This window comes from Nycticebus coucang, chromosome X (genome assembly GCF_027406575.1).
Source record: "Nycticebus coucang isolate mNycCou1 chromosome X, mNycCou1.pri, whole genome shotgun sequence".
NCBI lineage: Eukaryota > Metazoa > Chordata > Mammalia > Primates > Lorisidae > Nycticebus > Nycticebus coucang.
In genome coordinates, this window is record NC_069804.1 from 156633749 (window position 1) to 156646651 (window position 12903).

At 36.5% G+C, this 12903-nt stretch overlaps 1 protein-coding gene across 4 annotated transcripts in view; it reads right to left on the reverse strand.

The window, feature by feature from the left end:
- The window catches only part of SMARCA1 (SWI/SNF related, matrix associated, actin dependent regulator of chromatin, subfamily a, member 1), a 109568-nt gene that overhangs the window by 78006 nt on the left and 18659 nt on the right, over nt 1-12903 (reverse strand). For all 4 annotated transcript variants that reach the window (XM_053579927.1, XM_053579929.1, XM_053579926.1 and 1 more), the window contains exons 7-12: nt 11078-11233; nt 9810-9941; nt 8620-8688; nt 4694-4803; nt 2826-3052; nt 1750-1871 (exon numbers count right to left, since the gene is read on the reverse strand). In XM_053579927.1, the coding sequence (XP_053435902.1) occupies nt 1750-1871; nt 2826-3052; nt 4694-4803; nt 8620-8688; nt 9810-9941; nt 11078-11233 (816 nt within the window). The remainder of the gene's footprint in view (nt 1-1749; nt 1872-2825; nt 3053-4693; nt 4804-8619; nt 8689-9809; nt 9942-11077; nt 11234-12903) is intronic.

Genomic DNA, 12903 nt, shown 5'->3' on the forward strand with positions numbered 1-12903 from the left:
TGTGATCTTTGCCCAGAGTATAACCATAGCAGGTCCTTGAATTAATGTCGTTTTGTTAGAACATTGATGACAAAAAAAAAAAAATCAATTCCCAGCTGGGGCCACTTTCTTTACAGAGTGTGTACAGTCTCCCCACATCTACATGGACTCTGGTTTCCTTCATCCCAAACATGGGCCTGTAAGGTCAACTGGGATGTCTACATGGTCCCAGTGTCAATGTGTGGGGGCGTGTATGTGAAATGTGCCCCTTTTTTGGAATGGCGACCTAACTAGGATCAATTCCCACCAGGAGCCCTGAGCTGCTGAGAGAGGCTCATGCCCCTGTGACCCTGAACTGGAGTTAAGTGGGTAAATAATTATCTTACTCATTTTTTTATTTTTTGTTTTTTTGTTTTTATTAAATCATAACTGTGTACATTGATACATTTATGGGGTTCAGTGTACTGATTTGATATACAATGAGAAATGCTTACATTCAACTGATTAACACATCCAATCTTATTCATTTTTATTAATCTTTCTTAAATTCACATATAGCTCACATTTATTTCAATGTATAATATTGGAAGTATTTTGGGCGGCGCCTGTGGCTCAGTGGGTAAGGAACCAGCCCTATATACCGAGGGTGGCAGGTTCAAACCCAGCCCCGGCCAAACTGCAACAAAAAAATAGCCAGGCATTGTGGTGGGCACCTGTAGTCCCAGCTACTCGGGAGGCTAAGGCAAGAGAATCGCCTAAGCCCAGGAGTTGGAGGTTGCTGTGAGCTGTGTGATGCCATGGCACTCTACCCAGGGCAATAAAGTGAAACTCTGTCTGTACCAAAAAAAAAAAAAAAAAAAAATTGGAAGTATTTTGGTCCTTATTTAGAAGTTTGGTGATGTTTTATGACCAGAAGTGTGCCATAGGAATTTAAGTCTTGTTTATCGTACCCTATGGTAAAACTGGTTTCATTGTACATTGTTTTGCTTAAAGTTGTAGTTTCTAAGAACCTATCAACGACGTAAACTGAGGACTTACTGTATATACTTAAAATAGAAGCCAAAGACAGAGCCTTGGAGGATCACATGAAAGGTAAATTATCAAAGCCTTCCCAAGAAAGTGCTTTAAAGGGTTTAAAACACATTAGACCCATGGCATTTGTGAGGGATAATCTAAAGGCTTGTAAGAATTTCCAAATTTGAAAAAGATGCAAGATGATTGGTAGACTTAACCATTAAGTGAGTCATTCCCACACGCCAACCTTTTAGCATCCCAAGATCCAAATTCATGATAAGCACCCATGCCTATGTCATCACATTTAATTTTTACAAAAGCTCTATAAGGCCAGGATTATTCCCTCTACAAATTACTGTTTCATGAGTCTTTAAGGTTGTTTATAAGCTGGCAAAATCTCAACCATTAAACTCCATGAATGGCAAGCGTCTGCTGTAGCCGCAAAGCAAGAAAAGAAAATGATATAAAATTAGAGGACAGTGAATAAGCTGAGAAACAATTAGTAATCAAAAAGGTCAGAGAGAATGGTATAGTATCCTGTAGGTCAATGAGGATGTCTCTGAAGACCTTGAAAAAGATGATTTGTAAAGAGTCAGGGGAATGGAAACCAAATTGAGGATGAAAGAGAGATGGTAGTAAGAAAGTCAATGCACTTAGCTAAAGAAACGCGAAAGTTCAAAACTACCAATTGGGAAAAAGAACAGTGCTTAATTGAACTCTGATTTTAGAAGTCTTGTTTTATTTTCTCTTCCTTACCTCTCTTTCTTCATGTGGCGTTTGTCCATCCAGTCGACAATACTCATAACCACGCCACATGCAATAATCCTCCAAAATATCCAGCAAGCGAGTCATTTGGCTGAAAATGAGAACCCTTGAACCTAAAACATTTCACCATAAACATAAGTTATACAACTTGTGTAAAACTAACTTAAAAGTTACGAGAAAGAAATTAAACATTATATGCAAATATACAGTACATAAACACTCTACTAAACACACACAAACACACACACAGTCACATACACATCCTTTCAAGGGATGCTATATAGAATTATGCATTTGTTGAATTACACATTTTAAGATCTTCAAAATCCTCCATACCTAATAAAATGACTTAAAGTCTGCCTGTACTTTGTCCTAAGGATGAATGATGGGTCCACAACTCTCTCACTGGGCTACTGCAATGGGTCTCCCAACTAGTCTCCTGTTTCTAATCTCCTGTCCTCAATAGATCCCCATACTACTTCCAAAGTTCTAGTCCTAACATATAAGAGTGACATATTCTGATTGTCACCCTCCAGTCAAATATCCTCTGACCCTCCCTCTACTTTCAAAATAAAAGTCCGAACTCCATAAAGCGTGGTTTAAAGACCTTCATAACTTGGTCCATCCATCTTCCCAAATTCATCAACTGCCACTCTACCCCAAATGCCATAAGCTCTCCCCATTCCCTTCTTTCACACTTCTGTATCATTGCCCTGGAAAACCCTTCCCCTCCTTTTCCCCATGGTTCAATCCTACACATACTCCAGTGCTCACCTCAAATGTCATCTCTGTGAAGACTTTCCCAACTCCCAGTTTCTCAACATATCATAGCACTTATCACAATGAACTGCAACTATTCCTCCTCACTACACTGTGAGCTTCTCCAAGGCAAAGACTGTTGTCTTATTCATCTTTGTACACCCAGCCCGTAGGACAATTCCTGGCAAATAGTAAGTACTCAACAATGTCTGCTGAACAAGCGAATGAATGAATATGGAAAATTTTATTCATATACAAGTCATTATATGAATTTATTCCATGCTAATTTTCAAAATTTACTTGCTTACCCTGTTCTTTGAGTTTGGCCAACAATTTATCCAGAACAACCATTTTACCACTGTTGCTAACAATATGCTCATCAGTGGTATAAGGTGGACCAGGCTCAGCACCATCAAACAGATACGGATGATTACAACACTTTCGAAGCTGCATCAGAATGTTTAACAGTCGCATCTTGTCCATCTTGCCAGCAGAGTTTAAAACATCAATATCTTTCATAAGGATTTTTGTATACCTGAAATGTTAAACTATAATTAATCATCAATTATTGGAAAGGTTAATGTCATAAAGAAATGTTCCTTTGGCCATCAAATGAGAGTCCTGCTTAAACAGAAGAAAACAAGATTTGATTTGAGACTAAATCTGGTTGGCAAAACCTAGAAACTAATAAAGATTTGAACATTTTAACTTGTATGTTGCTTACAAACCTGTTTCCTCCTGCTTTATCCATTAATAGAAGTTGCTACCAGCTGATCATTAGAGATTTATATCTGATAATTATTTAATTGGTACAATATTTACTAGAAGTTGGCACCCAACTTATACTTGTTTGAGCTAAAACCTTTTCTTCCCTTTTTTGAGAGACACAGTCTTGCTCTGTTTCCTAGGCAGCACAGTGGTGTGATCATAGCTCACTGTAAACTGGAACTCCCAGCCTCAAGCAATCCTCCTCCTTCAGCCTCCCTAATAGCTGGGTACTACAGGTGTATGCCACCATGTATAGCTATTTTGGTTTTTGGTAAAGATGGAGTTTCACTATGTTGTCCAGACTGGTCTTGAACACCTGGCCTCAGTGATACTCCCACCTTGGCCTCCAAAAACACTGGGATTACCAGCATTCAGTCTCTTATACCTATCTTCACAGGTCATTTTTTCCTGATCCTGTAAATATTTTTCATTATCTTTTCTAGAACTTTATACAGACAAAAAGAGACCTACATATACACCTGATCAATACTAATATTTAATTATAATAACTGCCAAGTTTTGCTGAATGCAAATACCAGGTATCATACCAAGGGGTTTATGTGAATCACACCACCAAATCTTCACAACTACTCTGAGGTATATACTAGTATCGTACTCATTTTAATGATGAAAATTCAGGCATCTAAAAGAAATAAAACAACTTAATCATAGCAAGGGACAAAGCCAAGAGGTGACCTTGGGTCTAAGTCCAAAGAACATACTCTTAACCTATACCCTATACTGGCTTCTATAGCAGAAAAATCATTATGCATTCTATACATGATCTAATTTTTTTATTATTATTATTATTTTTTGTTGGGGATTCATTGAGGGTACAATAAGCCAGGTTACACTGATTGCAATTGTTAGGCAAAGTCCCTCTTGCAATCATGTCTTGCCCCCATAAATGATCTAATTTTTTAACACATTTTGTTTGTTTTAGCAGGACTACTACATTATTAACATGTCCTAACTACATTTCCTTGCAACCTCCCTCCTTGTCAATCTCCTCCTTTGCTTGTATTTATCAAACCATTCTTGCTTATATTTACAATAGCCACAATTCCTGATGTTTTCATCATCATCGTCCCTATTATGATGATTATTACTATGTTCTCTGACAGAAAAAGCAAGAATAACAAACTGGTATGACAGTGACATTATCCCCTATAATCCCAACATCATCTTCATGCACTAAATATTATTGTTCCCATTTTACAGAAAGGAAACTTAGGTTATGTAACTTGCCCAAGCTAAATAGCTAGTAAGAGGCATTGTATGAGATTCAAACACAGATCTTGAATTCCAAAATCTATGCTCTTTCCCAAACATTAAATACTTATACATCTTTTTCTTTACATATTTGAACTACTTAACAACACAAATTTTAATTAAAAAATTTTCTTACCACTCTCGTTGCATCTTACTCAGTCCCAAATAAATCTTTACTTCCTTTTTAGAAGGCAGACTCTTCTCTACATCAGTTTTTATGCGACGTAACAAAAATGGTTTTAAAACCTAAAAAGTGATAATTTTTGTAAGTTTATAAAACATTTAATATTACTGACCACATAGTTTATTAACAACATTCTAATGTGAAATTACCTCTCATTGCATCATCTGTCAAAATCTACCAACACCAATTGCCAACTTTCTTGATAAAGAACTAAGTAATAGCCCATCAGAAAATCAGAATGGTGAACCTAAGTAGACATTCATCATTTGATGGTACAAAATACATTAGAAATTAAGACACGGGGTGGCGCCTGTGGCTCAAGGAGTAGGGTGCCAGCCCCATATACCAGAGGTGATGGGTTCAAACCCAGCCTCGGCCAAAAAACTGTAAAACAAAATAAAATAAAATAAAATAAAATAAAATGCGAATGTTTAAAAAGAAATTAAGACACAAAGATTATTGAGTAGTAAATAAACACTAAAGAACCTTTTTTTTTTATTTGTAAAGCTGCTGTAATACAAGGTTTTTAAACCTGAGAGGAAATCTGAAGTCAGAATATTGATCAAAGATACTATCCAAAAAAAAAAAAATGTGAATGTAGAACATTTTAAAATACAGTTTCACATCACTTAATGATAGGGATATGTTCTGAGAAATGCATCATTAGGTTATTTTGTCATTGTGCAAACATCATGAAGTGCACTTACACAAACCTAAATAGTATGTGTATTTTTATTTATATATTTATGCATATTATATATGGAAAACCAAATATCCCAGCACCATTACTAAATATCAATCATTTCCCCTACTTTATCTACAATGCCAATATCAAGTGCCATATATATTCTATATATGCTCTACTATAACCGTATGGGACTATGGTCATACATGCAGTCTATCACTGACCAAAATTTCATTATGCAGGACATGCTGTAATTAAATACATGAATGAGGAGAAAATGGTTCAGTGTGAAGGAAGATATGCATGAATAGAAAAAAGATAATAAGCATATACATGAAGGACCAATTCTATCATCACAAGAAAATAATAGTGCTACAATCTAGAGAACCCAACAACCATGTGCCAGACACTGCACGGACTATAAGCTTTACATATAGTATTTAATACTTAAAATAAATCTTTAAGAGAAATACGATTATTTCAATTCTACTAAGTTAATCTAAGTCACTTTGCTAATAAGTGGTAGACACAGAATTCAAACCCAGATCAGGCTTATTCTAAAATCACCTCAGTTCTGGATTAGCTGTCATGAGCCTGGGCAAGTTCTTAATTTTTCCAAGCCTGTTTCCACATTTGTTTATCCAAAAAGAAATTATGGTATATGTATATGCCAAACATTTTTAAATGGAGTAATGATACCTATTTCCAAGGCTGCTATGGAAATTTGTAGTAGTACATGTATAGAGCTTAATTACAGCAGACATTCAATAAATGGTCAACTACGCCTGGCACGGTGGCTCATGCCTATAATCCCAGCACTCTAGGAGGCCAAGGCAGGTGGATTACCTGAGCTCACAAGTTTGAGATCAGACTGAGCAAGAGCAAGACCCCATTTCTAAAAATAGCCAGGCATTGTGGTAGACAACTGTAAACCCAGCTACTGGGAGGCTAAGGCAAGGGAATCACTTGAGCCCAAGAGTTTGAGGTTGCTATGAGCTATGACACCACAGCACTCTATCAAGGATGACAAAGTGAAACTCTGTCTCCAAAAAAAAAAAAAAAATAATAATAATAATAGTTAACTATTATGATTAGGTATCTATGGGGGATAAGGAAAAGGGAAGAATAAAAGAATACTTTTGGTTTCTGGTTTAAATCTCTTAAATTTGTCTAAAACATATTCTCAAAGAGCTTAAACTGTCAGTGAGACACTTAGGCTCAGCAGCCAGTGACACATGAAAGTACACAGCTTAGGGGAGAGATATGGAGAAGTAACTTTGGGAACTCTCTGTATACAGGTGGTAGGTGAAACCATGGGAATGAACCCCCAAGCAGAGCATGTATGAAAGTCAAAGACAAAGCCCTATAAAATGCCTAACTTTAAGGGACAGACGGGGGTGGGGAACCCATAAAGGGGACTGATAAGAGTGGCCAAAGAATGGTATCCTAGAAACCAAGCACGAAAGGGTTTTCAGCAGCAGAAGTTGTTACCAGCGCTAAATAGTACATATAAGCCAAGTTACTGACCAAAACATGTACCCAAAACATTCAGCAACTGGAAAGTCACTGAAGACCTCGCAAAGTTTCAGTGGTATGGAATGGATAGAAGCCAGTGGCCAAAGAGTTCAAAAGTGACCAGGAGATGGAGTAGTAAGAGATAGAGAGGATAAGCTACTCTTTTAAGAAGCTTAGGTACTATAGTCCCAGCTACTCGGGAGGCTGAGGCAAGAGAATCGCTTAAGCCCAGGAGTTGGAGGTTGCTGTGAGCTGTGTGAGGCCACGGCACTCTACCGAGGGCCATAAAGTGAGACTCTGTCTCTACAAAAAAAAAAAAAAAAGAAGCTTAGATATCAAGGGAAGAAAACAGAATCACAGAATCACTGTTTTGTGTAAGTGTGAGAGTAGGTGGGTATGGCTTTAGATTTGAATTTAATAAGGGGGATACCTGAGCATATTTATGTGTTAAGGGAAAAGAGCTAATATGGAGGGAGAGGTAGAAAATGTAATCAATTAAAAAGAATATATCATGAGGGAAAGTCCATAAGGAAATAAGGAGAAATGAGACCCAGGATTCACATGAAGGACTTAACCACTGACCAAAGAAAGGATACCTCTCCTACTCAGACAGAAGATAAATGACACAGGTGCAGATATCCTTGGAAGGCAGATATCCTTAAAAGAGTCCCTACTTAATAACTTCTATTTTCTCTTTGAGAAAGGAATGATGTTACCTTTTCCTAAGGAAAAAGGAGAGCAGGAGATACCTGGAACAGAAGTCTTGGGGAGACTGGGAAGGTCTAAAATAGCTCTTAATAGGAAATGAGAAAGCAGGCTATAGATGGCCAGGTTGAAAGATCATTAGTATCCTGACATCCCAGCTTATGTTAGAGAACATAGAATCAAAATGTTTCCAACCTGTACAATTGTGAAATCTTTATCAGTGTTAGACAGCCTCACTACAGACAAGGTCATTCTGATTAAGAGGTAGAAGCAAAATTGAAACCCAGAAAACAGAGATACAATTACATTATTCTAATTTAAGATTTTCAGGGGAGATAGGCAGATGGACAAGGGAGAAAGAGAGTTTGGCAATACTAGCTAAGTGATAGAAAATGAACTCATTGCTGGATATAGAAAAAAAGTCACATCATAAATGGGCTGAGAGGCTAGGCATGGTGGCTCATGCCTGTAATCCTAGCACTCTGGGAGGCTGAGGCGAGTGGATTGCCTGAGCTCACAAGTTTGAGAGCAGCCTGAGTCAGAGTGAGACCTCATCTCTAAAAAAATAGCTGGGCAGGGTGGTGCCAGTGGCTCAAAGGAGTAGGGCACTGGTCCCATATGCCGGAGGTGGCAGGTTCAAACCCAGCCCTGGCCAAAACTGCAAAAAATAAAATATATAGCTGGGCACTGTGGTGGGCGTCTGTAGTCCCAGCTACTTGGGAGGCTGAGGCAAGAGAATTGCTTAAGCCCAAGAGTTGGAGGTTGCTGTGAGCTGTGATGTCAAGGCACTCTACCGAAGGCGACAAAGTAAGACTCTGTCTCAAAACAAAAAAAGAAAGTTTGGAAGGGAGAAGCAATAACATTAAGACCAGAGGCAAACCCATACGTTCAAACAGATTGTACAAAAGTTTGTTTTCTGTCTCAGTTACACAAATTATTTAATTACTGAATGTTCTTGTCTGCTATTACTTACTGCATGAAGTCTTTCCACAAGTTTTTGATCACCAAGACAATTTTTAGTGTCAAACCAAGAATCAAAGTCCTGTGGAGAAACAGAAATTCTGCAATAAGTGCATACTTTTTTTTTAATTTTTTTATTAAATCATAACTGTATACAATGATATGATTATGGGGCATCATACACTCACTTCATAAACCATTTGACACATTTTTATCACAGTGGTTAACATAGCCTTTCCGGCGTTATCTCAGTTACTGTGCCAAAACATTTACATTCTACATTTACCAAGTTTCGCAAATACCCCTGTAATATGCACCACAGGTGTGATCCCACCGATTCCCCTCCCTCTACCCACCACCCCCTTCCCACTTCCCCCTATTGTTAAGTTGTACTTTTTTTAATAAACTCAATATTCTATAGATTTGTGTATAACCAAGGTAGAAACAATCCATTTGAAAAGTACTTTCAAGGCGGTGCCTGTAGCTCAGTGGGTAGGGTTCCAGTCACATACACCACGACTAGCAGGTTCAAACTTGGCCCAAGCCTGCTAAAATCAACAACTACTGCAACAACAACAAAATATAGCCGGGCTTTGTGGCAGGCACCTGTAGTCCCAAGCTACTTGGGAGGCTGAGGCAAGAGAATCACTTAAGCCCAGGAGTTTGAGGTTGCTGTAAGCTGTGACACTACGGCACTCTACCGAGAGCAACACAATGAAACTTTGTCTCAAAAAAAAAGAAAGGAAAAGTACTTTCAAAAATATATTAATTGTGATGGCCAATATTATTTACTTCTGAAAAAAGGTAAAATACTGGAGCAAATAACAAAATTTGAACTCCCTAATATAGGAGCTCCATCAGCAATTATGTCCTTAAAAGACATTTATTAGGCTTCCCTATACCACAGTAATATTATATCTAGTTAAGAAGAGTAGGAATACAAATATAAAATCAAAGACAAATAATGCTAATGGAATATCGATCAATAAAAACAAACAAAAGCAAGATAAGGTATACAAAATCAATTGAGAGCCAATTTTTTTATTATCAAGTAATATCTGTAGTGGGTTTAATCAAGCCCCAAAGTCCTTAAATAATTTAATTCAATTTGCTACCCTAGGAGAATAACTCCCTTCCATGCTTTGAAAACAGATGTTAGTAAACATAAGAAAATTATCCTTAAAATGTATGGTTTAAACTTACATCTGCAGAATTAAAGACATCAGGCAATAAAAAGTTGAGTAATGCCCAGAGTTCATGCAGGTTATTCTGTAAAGGTGTTCCAGTTAGGAGTAAGCGGTTAGTCGACTTGAACTCACGAACAATCTCTGAAAGCTAGAAAAATAATAGTTATATTAAGCATCATTTTATTTATTAAAATATGTAACATCTAATTATACTGTCCTTTATCCAATCAATATATTTCTTAACTATAATAAATTTTGGAAATTAATTTTCCATGGAAAAATAGCCTAGTTCAGGTGATGATGCTGTAGTGAAACACAACTGAAAAAAATATTCTAGGCATTTCTACACTAAAAAGAATAGAGATTATATTTATACCTGAGACTCCTCCCCCATTTCAAAAAACTTTATTTTTTTCCAGTTTGAGCTCACAAAAAAAGTCAGAACTTCTCCATGGAATCCACGTAGTCATATTAAACAACAAAATCTCCTCCTTCCCCACCAACCATATTCATTTACATGCCCAGCCAAGTTATAACTTGGCCTGGTCACAATTTTTAGGCATCAAAATTGAGCCCATTTTCCCAATATCTTATATTAACTTCCTAAATATCAAGTCCACAAAAATTAAGACACAAAAGCAAAAAAAAGAACAGTAATCTTATCAAAAAATGCACATTTTTAATGCTCTTAAATAAACAATTATTCTCTAACATGCGTCCTCTTATCAGGTATTAGTTCCAATTTGAAATTAGTATGATCCACCTGGTGGTTTTGCTCCAGTTCTGTCCCTGTTTCTCCCAAAGTAGCCCAGTGATCCAAAGAGAGGTTCATCATAATAATTGAAGCTTTTCCTACTGTTGATGGAGTTGAATGGCAAGAAATATTGATATTTTTCAATGTTAACACCACACTCTAATTCACACAAGTCAGATAATTCCCGGAAATTCTTTCTTTCTAATCCATATAAGTACATATAATGCAGCTCCCCAATAAAAAATAAGTCAATACAAATGATACTTGTACACCAAATATTCTCAACAATATTAAATACTGTAGCATAACAGAGTTAGGTTGCACAGAAGGTATACCAAATGAATAGTTTTCTTTATATTAAAAACTGCATTCAATATTTATTTGCTTTATATTGAATAACTTAGATTTGCAGTCATATTCCATGAATAAAATCACAAATCTTCCATCACTTTTTTATTTGGAATACAGAAAAATTAACAAAAAGACCTGGTAATTAAATGAAAACTTAATTAAAGATATTAAGAATTTACCTTAGATTTTTCATTCTTTATTCTGTGAGCTTCGTCAATGACTAGATATCTCCAATGAAACTTTTTGAATACAGATTTCTCTTTAATTACCATCTCATAAGAAGTAACACAAACATCCCACTCTCCTGGCATCATCTCATCACGAATGAAGGCAGCCTAATGTAAAATAAAGTTTTATATATTAGAATATGTGGCAAGATGACCACAGAATTAAAGTATCAAGAGAATATTAAGAGTTGTAAGAGATCCTGAGGATCGTTTAGTCTCATTAATTTTAAAAATGGGAAAACCAAGGCCCAAAGATACCTTTGTGGTCAATTATCTGGAATACATGCTAATATTCACCAACAAGAGAGAAATAAAGTTTCTTCCCTTACACAAGTGCAGCATAGTCAATGAACTAGAAAAGTTCATGTCACCAGAAAAATCATTTATTTACTAGGCTTGAATTCACAACATAAGGAGTCCAAAAGGACACAGACAAAGTTAACTCTTTCTGAATACCATATTCTTACCAATATCTAACCATTACCAAAATAATATAATTTCAACAAATAGAAAGAACTCAATATGCATGAATGACTCCAACCTTTTGAAAACTCTTATATGCCATTCAATCCTATAATTCCTCTACTAGGTATATACCCAGAAGACCAAAAATCACATTATAACAAAGATATTTGTACCAGAATGTTTATTGTAGCCCAATTCATAATTGCTAAGTCATGGAAAAAGCCCAAGTGCCCATCGATCCAGGAATGGATTAATAAATTGTGGTATATGTACACCATGGAATATTATGTAGCCTTAAAGAAAGATGGAGACTTTACCTCTTTCATGTTTACATGGATGGAGCTGGAACATATTCTTCTTAGTAAAGTATCTCAAGAATGGAAGAAAAAGTATCCAATGTACTCAGCCCTACTATGAAACTTAATTTATGGCTTTCACATGAAAGCTATAACCCACTTATAACCTAAAAATAGGGGGAAGGGGGAGAGGGAGGGTAGGGAGTGGGGAGGATGGGCAGAGGGAGGGTGATTGGTGGGATTAGTAAATATTCTTTCATTTTCTAGCAGAGATGAATGATATAGTCAAGAAATAAAAAAAAAAAAAAAAGAAATCATGGAAGCCCATTAATGCTATTGTGAGGTTCCTACTGTTATTATGAGGCTGCAATTGTAATTTTGGAAAGGGGACCCACTGTATCTAGTACAGGAGGCTATTTGGAACTGTGAGACTACTTAAAACTACTTTTAAATCTTCACAGACAGTGTCCAATATGGTAACTAAGTTGACTAAAAGCATTATTAACTTGTATGAACTAAATTCCAGATATTATGAGTCAAAAGAAAACCACAAAAGTTAACAAGGAACAACAAAATCTATATTAAGCTGCAGCTAATAAGTACTGTATCTTAAGTTACAATGCATAAACAAAACTAACTGCTCACTGCATAGTCTTTACTTCATAATTCACCTCTATGCAGCAAATACACTGTTGATACATTCAAAAAATATTTACTGAGTGGCCACTGTGTATAAAAAAAAGGATTACCTGGACTGAAGTAGAAGAAAGCCTTATTGTAGAGTTATCAATTGCATCTTGAGAAGTGGTCATGTTTTACAAGTTAAGATATTCAGGGACAGGCCCAGTGGTTCATGCCTGTAATCCTAGCACGCTGGGAGGCTAAGATGGGGGCAGATTGCTCGAGCTCAGGAGTTTGAAACCAGCCAGAGCAAGAGCGAGACCCCATCTCTACTAAAAATAGAAAAATTAAAATAGCCGGGCATTGTGGTAGGCACCTGTAGTCCCAGATACTTGG